This window comes from Hyalella azteca, unplaced genomic scaffold (genome assembly GCF_000764305.2).
Source record: "Hyalella azteca isolate HAZT.00-mixed unplaced genomic scaffold, Hazt_2.0.2 contig8914, whole genome shotgun sequence".
In the NCBI taxonomy this organism is placed as follows: Eukaryota; Metazoa; Arthropoda; class Malacostraca; order Amphipoda; family Hyalellidae; genus Hyalella; species Hyalella azteca.
Genome location: NW_025938997.1, coordinates 219,849 through 234,892, shown reverse-complemented (window position 1 = coordinate 234,892; position 15,044 = coordinate 219,849). Strand labels below are relative to the sequence as shown.

The window sequence follows — 15,044 nt, the reverse complement described above, 5'->3', positions numbered from 1 at the left end:
CCTGATAACGATGACCTCAACTCTTGATGATGGCCTCAGCTCTTGATGATGGCCTCAGCTCCTGATAACGATGGCCTCAGCCCCTGATAACGATGACCTCAACTCTTGATGATGGCCTCAGCTCTTGATGATGGCCTCAGCTCCTGATAACGATGGCCTCAGCTCCTGATAACGATGACCTCAACTCTTGATGATGGCCTCAGCTCTTGATGATGGCCTCAGCTCCTGATAACGATGGCCTCAGCCCCTGATAACGATGACCTCAACTCTTGATGATGGCCTCAGCTCTTGATGATGGCCTCAGCTCCTGATAACGATGGCCTCAGCTCCTGATAACGATGATCTCAACTCTTGATGATGGCCTCAGCTCTTGATAATAAGGGCCTCAGCTCCTGATAATGAGGGCCTCAGCTCTCGTCAATCTCGATGGGTCGGGGCACCGCATAACTATACTGGTGCAGGCCTCCAATGTCGCTCGGGTGATGGTCTCATTGTGAGCCTCCCGCATGTGGTTCTTAGGTCATCCAGATTGTAGATGGCATTATTATCATTATTCTACAAAGCAATTATCGTGACGTCTGGTTGAAACGAACTTCGAGGGCACGTCACAAATGAGATTAATAGCAAGCGAAAAATAAACAGATAAACAGACGCAAGAAAGGATGGGAACGAATATAATGACTAAGCAATATATTCATATAGGCATGTGAGTCTGCGTCTCACATGCCATCTACGTCGAACTAAGCTGTGCGATGTTAAGAGCCATCAAATCAAGGGAATTTCAAGCAATCATCACCAAAAACTTCTATGTGCACCGAACACAAAAGTGCAAATGCCATCCAAGATAAAAAAAAAGCCATTTGAACAGAATAACATTTACTGAACTTTAACTGTACGGCTATAAGAAGCCTTTACAAGCCATTCTGGAAATACAACAGCGTTCAATATCATCTAAACTGAGTTCTTCTGCAGTTAATTTGTACAACTTGGTAATGCTTTCTCGGTCTTTGAGTCCCTCAAGTAATTCAATATCAACAACATCTCCTTGCAGTACGGATTTCAAGATGGCGGCATTCGGAGTCAAATTTTCATCAACTTCAAACCCAGATTCGAAATTAATTTCTTTGAATTTCTCTTTGGGGACGATATCCACAGTGATGGCGAGGATATCCGTGTCGGTGTCTCGGATACCGAACTGCTGAAGGGCGGGGGATATTTTGGTGTGGGGGGCGAGGTTGAAAATTATTTCTGTTGCAAGCGACCGCGTCTTCATGACGTCACGCGCCTGCGACAAAATGGCCGACCTCGCAGCGGACAACCCACACAGGACGCCTCCAACCTGGGGGTGGGGGATGGGGGAATTAATGAAAGGGGTTTCGAAACAAACCCCCTAAGGGGTGGGGGTGTTAAGACAGCACCCCACAACCTGGGGAAGGGGTGGGGGTGTTAAGACGGCACCCCACAACCTGGGGAAGGGGTGGGGGTGTTAAGACGGCACCCCACTACCTGGGGAAGGGATGGGGGTGTTAAGACAGCACCCCACTACCTGGGGAAGGGGTGGGGGTGTTAAGACAGCACCCCACAACCTGAGGAAGGGGTGGGGGTGTTAAGACAGCACCCTGTGGGGGTGTTAAGACAGCGCCCCTCAACCTGGGGAAGGGGTGGGGGTGTTAAGACAGCGCCCAGCAACCTGGGGAAGGGGTGGGGGTGTTGAGACAGCACCCCACTACCTGGGGAGGTGGGGATTGGAGGATAAAACTACATAGAGGGTTTAGAGGTCCCCAAACTACTACGTATCAATGATGGCTGCTGATAATGATGGCGCTTCTCATCATAGTTCTGTTTACATGTTCTAGGATTCAGTCCAATTAAATTGGGAAATTGCACATATAAATCTTATAATATATATTATATTATGATTAAAATTTATATATACATATATCCATAAATTTATATTATATTAAAATTATACTTATATATACATATATTTATAAATTTTCATATATATATAGGTATATTATATCATAATTGTATAATATATACATATATTCATATTATATTATAATTCAAAACATCAACAAATGTCAAAATTCCAGTTATAGGTATTAATTTTAACAGATCATTTCTCCTAAAGGCTAGCAACACAAATGCCATGGCGACATAAATGCCATGGCGACATAAATGCCATGGTAACATAAATGCCATGGCAACATAAATGCCAATGCCATGGCAACATAAATGCCATGGCAACATAAATGCCGTGGCGACATAAAGGCCGTGGCAACATAAATGCCTGTCTCTTATACACATCTAGATGTGTATAAGAGACAGGGCAACATAAATGCCATGGCAACATAAATGCCATGGCGACATAAATGCCTGTCTCTTATACACATCTAGATGTGTATAAGAGACAGCATAAATGCCGTCGTGGCAACATAAATGCCATGGTAACATAAATGCCATGGCAACATAAATGCCATGGCGACATAAATGCCATGGCGACATAAATGTCATGGCAACACAAATGCCATGGCAACATAAATGCCATGGCAACATAAACGCCATGGCAACACAAATGCCATGGCGACATTAGTGAAGGCACAGACCATGGAGGGGCGCAGCAGGGCCGCCGTCAGGTGGGTGCTCACAACGCGCGCTCTGACGTCAGCGACGTTGCCGACGTTGGTGTAGAGCGTCAGCGTCACGAGCCCTGCAACAACAGGTATATTAAAATATATATATAATATATGCTATATAATATGAAACAACAGGCATATTAAAATGAATATATAATATATGCTATATAATATCAGACAGGCATATTAAAATAATTATATATGTTATAGGTATATGTTATAACATTTAACAATGAGCATATTAAAAAAAAGCAGGTTATATTGTCGAAATAGTGACACACTTGACGTAGCACTGATATGTGCTTATGCCAAACTGCGTCAGGATGACCCACACAAGGCCATAAAATTCATCACTATTTGGACAAAGTATCCTTATATCTCTGAGTGTATGCTGCAATGTTGTGATGCATGCCTTTATGTAGAAAAATATATACAAGAAAATTTTTGAGTTTAACTCAATATATTGTCTTGTAATGCATTTCTTTAGAAGAAGGAATACTAGACAAAGGGAGTACCTACATCTGCAGATAACATTTTAGTTTATACAGAAAATTTAGGCAAATATTAGCAAATTAGTGGGAAAATCTTAGAATTTTAAATTTAGAAAATGTTACATTTAAATTATAATATTTTCAACTTTAAAATTGCTTCAAATGTCAATTTTTAATAATTAAAAATTCCATTAAAATTTAACATTTTTTACATTTAAAATTTCAATTAAAATCAGAAATTATTTTAATGGAATTTAAATTAAAATTAAAAATTTGTAGATAAAATTAAACTGATTACTGATTAGCATTTCTCTGGAAGCAGTGAAAAAAGTGTAGAATTTTTTACAGGTTAAAGGAGTTTTTTACTTTAAAATAAAAATAATAACATAAATTGATAGTTCAGGCAATTCTAGTCACACTTCTGCTAACTTAGCCATGTTTTCACAGCTAGCTGGGGTGTGAACCTGTACCTCACTGCTCCATATTCATGTCATGCCATATATATGAGTTGTTCACTATTAATATTAATACTTTGGTTATTACATCAAATTTTTGATATTATTATGATGAACTGGAACTCTACAAAATAACGAGATGTGTAATTCTAAATCAGTATAAAGTTATATATATATATAACTTTACAAAATAATTAGTTATATTTACATAATATATACAAGTTATAGCTAATATTTATATGTTCATTAAGTAAATTGTATATATTTTTAATATATATTTGCTTAGGAACAAACTTACCAACATTGTGGCCAACATGGACGGCCATGTGGAGGCCATGAGGGACAGCGGCCATGAGCTGACATCTCGTGTCTGACATGATTATGTGGTATATACTTCCTTATTTTTATGTGATATATACTTTCTTATATTCACTTGTTCACTAAATTATATGATGAAACTGTTAATAGTTTTGCTTATTTACTGCCTTTTTACTTAATTTATGGCACTCTCAATAATATAAGATTTACCAAATACATTTTCCATACATTCAATAAATTACAATGATGGAATATAAACTATATAAATAACTATATTATATATATAAAATAAACTAAATGATTGTGTAAGCAATAAAAAACGTCGATAGGTTTAATCACAAATTAATATTGATTACCATGATATCTCATACTCAGAGATATCGACGAGATTTTGTCCATATATGGATGCTCTTGTTTTACTTTATGTGTATTATGGTGACCCATGTATGACTGCTACGTACAGACAGCAAGTGGGGGCAATATTCGGACAACATTACCCCATTATTGTACTGAGTGTGCGCTGGGGCAGCCCAGGGGTCGCACACACTCCCTTCAATGGCACACAGAGAACACACATGTGTATATACAAGATGTATTTACAGGATGTATTTACAGGATGTATATACAGTGTGTATAAACAATGGGTATATACCGGATGTATATACAGTGTGTACATACAGTGTGTATATAGAGTGTGTACATAGAGTATGTATATAGTGTGTATATACAGTACCAGGTATGTATATAGTGTGTATATACAGTACCAGGTATGTATATAGTGTGTATATACAGAATGTATTCATGTTCTGTATTCAATAGGTAATTAGATTTATCATTTGACGATTTTAAAAGTATAAAGACCATCCTGTATATCATTTGATTCACCTTGTGTTCTCTGTGTAACATCCCCCTGAGGACACACAAACATGGAATGGGAATAAATAAAGTTCATTAACACAGACAAATCGTGTATGTGAATACATTGTAGATTAATCCACTCCAGCACTCCTTTTGAGTTATGAAACAAGCTTTAAAAATTTCTTGATGCATACCTAAGTGAACAGAAAATTATTTTAAAGCTTCATTTCCACACACAAAAAAAGTAGTCTTCATAAAAAAAACGGATTCACAATTATTTTAGCAGAAAAAAATTCAGTTTCCAATTTTTAAGAAATTTACACCCTACTTTTTTTACCTAAGAATTCCTAGGGCGGCACCACCAAAAAGAATTAAGATTTCCCATCTTAGCCAATCACTGACGGCTTTTCAAGCTTAACCCACCAATCACAGTTGAGAAATCTGCCGCTACATGTACTTAAGCCAATGTGTGCTTAAGCCAATGTGTACTTAAGCCCATGTGTACTTGAGCCCAAGTGTACTCAAGCCCATGGGCTCAAGTACACATTGGCTTAAGGCCAGTTTTAAAAAATATGATCCCTGTACGTCAAATGAATTACAACTTGGGGGGAGTTTCAAATTCCTAGCTGGCAACTGTTGCAGAGGAGGTCATGGGTTATGAACGCTGTTGACTGACAAGGGGTAGTAAATATGTACATTCATGAACTAAACTCAACAACACAAGTACATGTGTGAAACCAAATCAAAAGTAATTATCAACTGAGCAAATTCTAGCCTTTTATTCACATGATTTCCATGAAGCTAGTCAAGGAGATCTAGAACACTGAGGTCATAAGTGCCAGCTGGGTACACCTTATATAGCTCATTTTCTCCGCCATTTTCAAGTATCTGCTGCACCCTACACTGGTGCGTAATCATTGGTTTTACCACCAAGTATCTCGCTTCACCAGAACCATAGCTTACAGACTTCAAGCTCAGGCGTTGTGCAACACTATGCACAAGTGCACGTTGGTCTTTGGAAAATACCGATGGAAAAACAAGCTCCTCCCTTTCTGCGCAACCTGCCTCGAATTCTCGCTTGAATTGGCGCAATAGATTCTCGATTTTAGCCTTGAAAATTGGTTTTGTTGCCATTTGGGAAATTGAGTCTTTGAAGCCTAGTCCTGACCGTCCGTGTCTCATGGCAGCTTCCACCGGATCAACTCGACCAGTTTCGTTTTTTCCAAGGCCACCACCAGTCCAGCCCATGAGTTGAAGTAGGCGGCTACCCACATTACTGCTCGAGATGGGTCGTGACAAAGCAGATTGTTCATCCTCATCAAGTTGGGGTTCTGATTCACCTGAGTTTTTACCAATTTTTTTCCCAATCAAATCATCGGATTCTACGTTAGTTTCACAAGAACGCTTTTTTTGTAAAAGCAATGGGCAATACTTAGACATGATCACTAGGGCATCACGTGCAAGCATTTCCAAAGCCACAGACTTGTTTTCGTGACTCCTAAACGGCCTTCTCGCCACTTCCACGTTGTTAACGTAAGCAATATGATGCCTTACACACTTCACTTGGTAACCACAGCCAACTGATCCATTCTGGTTCATTGCCATTGATTGCAGAATCAAGGTTGCAGCTCGGTCCTGTCTTCTAAAGAACTTGTGTAATGGCCTACCTGCCAAAACACGTTTCAATTCAGGGTTTTCAACCTCAGGAAAAGAAATGAGAACTTTCTTCTTCTTCTGTGGAATGGTGAGTGGAAATTCCTGATTTAATGGTAATTCAGAATTCACCTGCAAATTTAAATTTTGTTTTCCATTTGGTTTATTTGGTGGACTTTCATCTTCAATCCTTTCAATTTCTAATTTCCTTTTCTTCTTTTTAATCTTTTTAGTTTCTCGAGATGGAGATTCAACTTCAACAGCAGAATTGGAGGGATCCTCAAACTCTTCTTCAAGCCCAGCTTTCCTTTTTCTTTTTCTCTCTGCAGTCTCATTTACCTCAACACTTGGAACATTTGAAGAATTACTGTTCACAGCATTTAATTTATTGGTCTTTTTAGTTTTTTTGGTCGAGGGAATGACAGCAACAACTTCAACACAGTCTGTATCATTTTCATTGCATTCAGTTGATGATGACTTATTTTTCTTCTTCTTTTCCTTTTCTTTGCATTCCGGATTGTAAACATCATTATTAGGGGTCTCATTTACATCTTCAATGATTTCCTGGCTCAGCTTTTCATCGCAATCAGGCTTTAAAATTGGACTCTTTGCCTTTTTCTTCTTTTTTATTTTCTGCTCTACTTGTACCACATCAACATCTGTTTGGTACGTGTCACTGCTCTGTTTCTCCCGTTTTTTGGTCTTTAGATTCAGTTTGGAATAATTTCCCAATGAATCATAGTTAACAGGAGCAGCATGGTCATCTTCAACTGTTGATCTGGATGTGGGCGCATCAGTTCTCCGGATCTTTGCGGTTGCCGCATCTGAAGCCTTGACAAAATAGCGAGAGAGTTTACTGTCTCGCTGCTGCTTGTACGAGTCTCCTATGTTCTTGCTTAGCTTCTGGACCTGCGATGCTAACTTTGAAGGGTAATGGCAGCCCAAAATTTGCATATTCATGTACACCTGAAAAAATATAATTAATTTTAGGGTGTGCCTAATGTCATTCTTGTGGTTTCTAATACAATTTTGAGTTAAATCAATCCACAGAGATGAGAATATATGAAAAAATTTCTGACAACCTTGCCATGAGATGTAGAAAAAGAGGAGCTACAACATTCAGGCTTGCATGTTCACATGCACTCAAAATTTAATCAGTAGCTTTTAAATCAAGAAAAAAAAAAGTAAGCAGATCAGTTTATGCCTAGGCTACCAGAGGTTTATTCAAGGATTCTAATGCAGTATTGCAACACTGAATTATGAATCAATTTTTTTAATTACCGGTAGTCCAAAAATATGTTACGAAGAGATTGTTAAAAACTCAATTTTGAAATAGTTATAGGATACAAACAAAAGTAATTAAAGAGTTAAATGTTACTAAAGCAGTTTTGAAATATGTTTCAAGACTTCATATATCAACATGAATAAATTTCAATTGAAGTACTGCCATCCATTAAACATTAGTCAAATTACGTTTGTTTGAAGCCTGGCACAATAAATATCATAAGGGTTGTTACGGCATGTGTTAATATATGTACTTGTGTCATGCTATTACTTTGACCAGAAAATTTATTATTAGTGAGAGAATAGAAAGGCAATAAATGGCAAGAGTAAAGGATGGGACCAAAATTTGGAATTTAATTTTTAAATTGGTATAGATAAATTTGAATCTAAATAGTTTTATCATAATTAGAAGTCATAGTCAAATGAAAGTTGTATGAATAGCTTTGTAATTACGTAATGGGTTTAATAATTTTTTATTAATGGGACTTGTTAATAATTTATTAATAACTGTTTTGAACATGAACAAAATTTAAGCAAATTTAATCCAAATAATTCAAGTATATTTTTTTCTGTAGTCAATAGAGAGTACCGGTATGCAAAATGAGTAAACAATCAAAAGAATAGAACACTAGCCAATAAAAGGAGTGTAAATTAAATAAGCAATAAAAGTAAAATCTCACCAACATTGGCGGGACAAACACTAACAAAATTTAAGAAGTTTTATAAAGGTAAATATTGTATTCTGTGGTCAATGGGGAATTTTCTACATGAATCTCAGTTCCCATAGTAGAATAAAATAATAATAATAGAAATATAATAAGCTATAAATAAAGCTTCACTGACATTGGCAAGACAAACAAGCTGCTCCTCTTCTATGTGCTGCTGGTGAGCCAGCATAAACTCTTCCTTGAGCTTCCAATGGCAGGTTGGCTCAAATCTTGACCTATACTTCTGAACGTCCCAGGAACTGTTGACTGCCATTGTGACCTGGCTTATTGAACCTGAAAATATGTAAAAGATATGAAATTTATGACAAAGCAGCAACTAAACTCAGGAGACATTTCCCACATAGATTTAAAGGAAATTGCATCCAACATCTATGTAATTAACAATTAAGAACAGATGCAAATGTGACAGGCAGGGTGGAATTCTTGGAATGGTGGTTCATATCTTCATGATTGATCCAACCTAGTAACTTACAGTGGAACCACTACTGAATTTAAACTTGGTGCCAGGCTAACTGCTAAAGACAAAACTAATCTTGCATACAAGTTTTAAAATTTAGCACTTCATTGATATTGGTATTTGGAGCTGTTAAATAGCATATTTTCAATAAATTATGAATAATGCTGCATGCAGCATGTTCATGCACTTTTTTAACTATTAAAAATTCCTTCATATGCCAGCATTAACATGAGTCCTAACTGGAAAATTTGGCAGAAGCCACAAGTGAATTGGACAAACATGCCCATGAATCTGGCCAATTTCACCCTGTTACCGTGTGTCTCTAGCGGGTGAGACAAACTCGTTGTCTGCTTATGAATTTAGAGGTAACTATCTAAGTGAAAGGATAATGAAACACTTTCTCTATAAAATTAATTAAGGGATCTTGTACAAAATCTATCAAAACAAGTGACTGAAGTAAACAAAACAAACTATGGATAAGGACTAATAAAAGTGGTGTGATTTGTGAGTGGTTATGCTAAAAGTGAACTAGAAATTAAGACTTTAGAGCATGGGCAGGCGGAGGTGGTTTGTGTGCCAGTTAACTGAAAAGCATAATTAAAATTAATTGATGAAAATTAAATTGGCAACACTCATGATAAGACTTTGGAACATGAGAACTATTTTAAGGTAGGTAATTTAACCACTCATGGCCATCATGCCAATTAAGACAATAAACATGCTTGAAGCATTAATTAGTGGAACAGAAAACAGAATCATAGTTAATGAAGGTACAATAAACAAATCAAGATTTCAAGGTTAAAACTCTGAACTTAATGACTGTAGATAATTACTGAATAAATAATATAACTTGACTAAAATGTTAATGAATCATATCGGCACTTTAGAAAAGCATCACAAACATGGGACAGAATAGCTGGTACAGACTAAATAAACACATAATACAATCACATAATAAAATGCACATTCAGAAAAACCTTGCAATGACAACAGTTAAATTAAGAACCAAAAGCCTCTATTGGAAATTGTGAAAATGAAGCTTAAGTAAGAAAGACTTAAGCAAGACAGTGACGCTCAGACACTTAGCATCATCTTACCATTAGCCTGAAGGGATAACAACAGCAGTCAACTCACCTTGGCAACAGTCTTTCTAACAAGCAATAATAGCCTTCTGAATTCCCAATTGATCAGACAAATTACCACAGCTTCACATCAAGGCAATGACACTGGTAATGGAAAATAATTTGATGCTGGAACGAGACAAGAAAAACATGGCAATGTTAATAATGAATACATCAAGAATAGGTTAAAATCAGCTAAATGGAAGAAGGCAGTAAGGGATGTGCTAAAACCTAGCTTAATTATGCTCCCTGCAACAACCCGTTCCTATGGCTTTTATACAATTTCTTCAGTAAAAAAAAATACGAAGAAGCCTTTTTTCACCCAGGTTTGAGAATTACTCATGAAAAAATAATTTTTGCCTGCAATATAAGGAAACTTCTGCATGATATTCTAAATTGGCCATGAGTTGCAGGCTTGAAAAGTTGAAAGGCCATACCAGATCTGTATTTGTATTCCACAACAGATTTTTAGTGACATGAAGCAAAGTAAATGCCAATCTAGAATATTAGGCAAACCTGGCAAATTCTCTGATGAGAAAAAATCATTTTACAGGAATTTTTCAAAAAAATGCAGCTAAAAATGGACTGTTCTACTGATTTGATCCATAAACTACGTATATTATAGCATGTAAACATAGATAATCATATTATGACATAACCTTAACAGCCCATTGTTTTTTAAAATGAAAACACCTAAAAATTCAATGAATTTTTTCCTTCCTAATTTTTATTTGTTTTTAATTTTCTTGTTTGAAAATTTTATCATGATGATTATAACATTGAATTAGGGTTTGTTTGAAGAACTTTTAAACCAAAGGTAGAGGAAATTCTGGTAAATTTTAATTGACCAAATTGATACTTCTGAGATAATTTCCATTAAAAATTTTCCATGCATACTTTTGTTAAATCAAAACCGATCTTGAACTAATAGTTTTTTTCCCCTTTAATATTATTTAGCAATCTGAATGCTACTTTCTACCATCTGTACATGCATCATTTTGTCGAATTACAACCAACAAAGACTAAATTATATATTGATATTAACATTTTTCATGCATTGTTATAATTTTTTTAGCACTTTGAATCAATTCAGTGCATTGAAAGTTAATTTTTAGCTTTCAACCAACTCTGACCCACTCTTTCTACCAACTCTTCAACTGACTTAGCTTTAGCTTTAATAAGTAGGTATGTTAATCGAAACAGATGAAAGCCAATTAGCAACAAAGATCAACACGCATTTCACAATTGATGCGGCCAATGCTCGTGCTTTGTGAATGATGCGGCATGATTGACATGGATGCAAGCATTTGATGATTGATGTGACCAATGCCCAATTATCGATTCTGATGCTCGCACTTCGCGCTTGATGCAGCCAGTGCCTGATGATCAACACATACACACCCACTTTATGACCAATGTAGTTGATGCCTGACGATCGACACGGATGCACACATTTAATGATCAATGTGGCCGATGCATAATGATCAATTCTGATGCTTGCACTTTACGATCGATGTAACCAATCCCTGATGATGAACACCAATGCATGCGCATTATGATCAATATGGCATTAAACTCAACATAAAAACACAATGCATAACACAATACTACACATTATAATTCAACAGAATATAATGTAACAAAACATAACATCACATGTTATAACACAACATAACATGAAAGAACACATTGTAACCACATAACATTACACATCATAATGTAACACATAATGTAACTAAACGCATCACGATATAAAAAATTTTAACATAACATAACATATGATAGTATTACAGGACACATTATAGCACAACATAACACAGCACAGAAAATAACATAACAGAACATAAAATAACATAAAAGATTATGCTTTGTTATGATGCATTGGTTTATATTACAATTTGTTATAAGTGTTGTGATGTGTTATAATGTGTTATGTTATAATGTATGATATTTTTAAATGTTATGTACCGTAAAAGGGGGTTACTTCGATTCCCAGGGTAAGTTTGACCACTTTAAGTTTTTTAACAAAAACCCACAAAACTCAAAAACTATTTGACATAGAAAAATTTTGTCAATGGGCATTAACCTTTTAGCGGGCAAGCATTGAAATATCCAGAAATTAAAATTTCAGAAACCATTTCAAGAAAGTAAGAAATATTATACAATATATTTATTTTTATGAATTTTTGCAAATTTTGCCTATTGAAGGTTTAAATTGCACTTGAAAAATTCAATAAATGCGATCAGTACACAAAATTTTTCTTTATAATTAAAATTCAGTTTATGCAAATGAAAAATTAGAAACATAAAAATATAATTTAATTAAATTTAATCAAGTTGCCAAAATAAATAAATATATATATTTATACTTCCACCTTTTGAAGAAAATGTGGAAAGAGCGTCAGTTCTATTGTTTGAGTCAAAACCTTCAATTAAATGCTCATATTTCAATTTGTGGACTTAGCAGCTGGTGATGCCATAGATAGAACGATGGTCAGATAATTACCCAGTTCGAAATTCTCGCAGTCATTGCGGCCGTTCGCCGCAGAGACGTTTGCAGACGCACAAATCTAGGCCGTTTTGGCCGACTTCACCTTGCGTCCAAGCAGTCTAGCGATGATATGGCCTCATCTGCCTCGAACAGCGCGAGGCCTCAGTCGGCAAAAGCTGCGGCAGGCAACTTGCCGCAGCTCTACCGCGACCTACGTCGAATATGCCGGCGGTAACGGTTCAAGCTTTGAGGAGGCAGGGAGAGGAAGGGGGTGAAGGGTGAGGAAGGCGGAGGAATATTGAAAGAACATTCTAGGCATGAATATTTGTGTGGAGCTTATACCGGAAGAAACAGATTGAATTATTCTTTTATTTGATTTCTCTAAAATTATGAGGTTTACATGATTCTTTATTTTCTAGATTTTTTATTTTCGACAGTTTTATTCTATACTACAGCGAATCCATGTTGCCAGTATTTGTGAAACTAGTTCCATCCAGTATCATGTGTATTCAGTTAATTGACATAAATTCGATGACAAACGTGAAATCAGTGAATGATCTGAAAGTAAAAAATAAAAATAAATGCACAAAATAATAGATATACCAAATGAATGCCAAACGGTAACGAATACGACTGAACGTATTGCAGAACTCACATGCTTCTCAAATGCAAGTAACTGCCCTGCGCATGCACGGGCCGCACTGCGCAGTGGGCATGCACGGGAGAGTCTACGCTCTAGCGTCTATACTATACTGGTGCAGGAAGTACCGTGGGTGTGTTGCAGTGAACACGAAAGAATTCGGTTAATTTTGGATAAATATTGGAGGTAAGGAACAGAAAAACGTCAGAATTTACTGTATTTGTATTTTTATACGGTTTAAGGTCTCATGCGCAACTGTCATGGGGAAATTTTGGTTACTGCAAGTCATGAAACTGCTTTTCGTTAAGGATTCATCTCCAGCCTAAGTCTTACTGTATTGCTGATGTTGCCGTGAGTGAAGACATTCAAACTAGGCCTAACGCAACCGCTTCCCTCGACCGAAGCGCCCAGGCGTTGCCGTCCTCTACTCCCTCTACCCCCGCCTGCCCCAACGCTGTCCGAAATCATACCCCGCCCGCCTCCCTTACCCTTTACTCACACCCCACCTTTTGACCGCAGCAGCCCAGAGAAGGATGGGGAAAGGGTAACCCTTCCTCTCCCTCACACAACACACACTCCTGCAGGCCGTTTAAATTTAAATGACTCGGCTGCCACTCCGTCAGGTCACAAACACATCTGCTGGAGGTATCTTCAGGGAAATTGCAATCAGGAAAATAAAGGACTGAGCTGTGTGTACCCTCACCCTAAGATTTGTCACAAATTTACAACATTTGGAAGCAAAACCCCACGTGGATGCAAAAATGGGAAATACTGCCCATTCTACCACCCGTTATTGTGCTGGAATACCATAAAAAATGTCGCTTGCAAACAAGATAACTGTCGCTTTCATCACCTTAGACTCAGCCCGCAGGCGGGAAGAGATACCAAAGGGAGACGGGTTTTTGATACTTCATCCCCTGAACATCAGATAGACCAGTGGTTCCCAAAGTGGGCGATATCGCCCCCCTAGGGGCGGTGGAAAGATTTTGGGGGGCGGTAAGAAAGAAGAGGACGGTAGGGGGGCGATAGGGGGGCGATAGTCCGAAGTCAATGTCAGAAGTGCGAACGTTGTTTGACGATTTGTACACAACGCGTGCAGCACCTGACTCCCAGCGATGGTTTTTTTCACCCACATCTGTTTTTTAACCTCTCCTGGGTTTACGTATTGGACAAATTAACGGCCGGACTCGCGGCCGGTCTCACGGCCAATTTCAAAATTTATTGATCAAGGAATGTCTCTCAAACTAATGAACTTAACTCGATGAAACTTGGTACTCGTATTATTAGTATCTAACGAGTAACGATGTTTCGCTCACGAAAATTGTTTGAATTTTGTCATTGTTTGTTTTTGCCATAGTTATATGGCAAACGGGCCGAAATTCACAGTGATCAAATAATTTCATCCAAACTACTGAACAGATTCGAACAAAATTTTTAATTTGCAGTCGTAACTACCTAACGGTAAAGTTCAGCTCGTGAACATTTTTTCGATTGTGCCTTCGTTCGAGAGATTTTCTTTTCTTTTCACCTTCATTCGTGGTTCAAACAGCAATACGTGCTTAAATTCGCATTAATCAAGAAATTCTTTTGAAACAGATTTGAACGAAACTTAGTATTTAAATACCTAACCTCAGCAATGGTGATGTTTACAATTTATTCGTTTTGCCTTCGTTTGCGAGTTATACGGCTGTAGGTACAAGGCTCGATCTTGGTTAAACCGGCCGGTAGAAAAGCCGGTCGTTCCTCCTATATCTGTATAACTCGCAAACGAAAGCAAAATAGAAAAATTGTCACGAGCTAGACATCACCGTTGAGAGGTTAGGTATTTATATACAAAGTTTCGTTGAAATCTGTTCTGTAGTTTAGAAGAAATTTCTTGATCGCCGCGAATTTAAGCGACAAATTACCC

At 37.2% G+C, this 15,044-nt stretch overlaps 2 protein-coding genes across 3 annotated transcripts; both read right to left on the bottom strand.

The window, feature by feature from the left end:
• Window positions 1-507: 507 nt before the first annotated feature.
• On the bottom strand, window positions 508-4,135 carry LOC108674739 (EKC/KEOPS complex subunit TPRKB). Its single transcript, XM_018162705.2, has 3 exons — window positions 3,884-4,135; window positions 2,610-2,713; window positions 508-1,339 (listed from the first exon to the last, which is right to left on the bottom strand). The coding sequence occupies exons 1-3, from the start codon at window positions 3,960-3,962 to the stop codon at window positions 899-901; spliced, it is 624 nt and encodes a 207-aa protein (XP_018018194.1). The 5' UTR covers window positions 3,963-4,135; the 3' UTR covers window positions 508-898.
• Window positions 4,136-5,047: 912 nt separating this feature from the next.
• Window positions 5,048-10,211, bottom strand: LOC108674743. 2 transcript variants are annotated; one of them, XM_047881830.1, is made up of 3 exons: window positions 10,018-10,211; window positions 8,542-8,699; window positions 5,048-7,380 (listed from the first exon to the last, which is right to left on the bottom strand). In XM_047881830.1, the coding sequence occupies exons 2-3, from the start codon at window positions 8,677-8,679 to the stop codon at window positions 5,563-5,565; spliced, it is 1,956 nt and encodes a 651-aa protein (XP_047737786.1). In that variant the 5' UTR covers window positions 8,680-8,699; window positions 10,018-10,211; the 3' UTR covers window positions 5,048-5,562. The 2 variants fall into 2 exon arrangements, with proteins under 2 accessions (XP_047737786.1, XP_018018201.2); XM_018162712.2 differs by having other exon boundaries at window positions 8,542-10,211.
• Between the last annotated feature and the right edge of the window lie 4,833 nt (window positions 10,212-15,044).

What these genes read in the sequence shown, in the direction of transcription:
- LOC108674743 (XM_018162712.2), bottom strand. Translation starts at nt 8,679, where the DNA reads ATGGCAGTCAACAGTTCCTGGGACGTTCAGAAGTATAGGTCAAGATTT. An exon ending in AGCTTGTTTGTCTTGCCAAT is followed by an intron (nt 7,381 to 8,541) that starts GTCAGTGAAGCT and finishes ATATTTTTTCAG; the next exon opens with GTGTACATGAATATGCAAAT.
- LOC108674739 (XM_018162705.2), bottom strand. Translation starts at nt 3,962, where the DNA reads ATGTCAGACACGAGATGTCAGCTCATGGCCGCTGTCCCTCATGGCCTC. An exon ending in CCATGTTGGCCACAATGTTG is followed by an intron (nt 2,714 to 3,883) that starts GTAAGTTTGTTC and finishes CTGTTGTTGCAG; the next exon opens with GGCTCGTGACGCTGACGCTC. An exon ending in CCCTGCTGCGCCCCTCCATG is followed by an intron (nt 1,340 to 2,609) that starts GTCTGTGCCTTC and finishes CCCCACCCCCAG; the next exon opens with GTTGGAGGCGTCCTGTGTGG.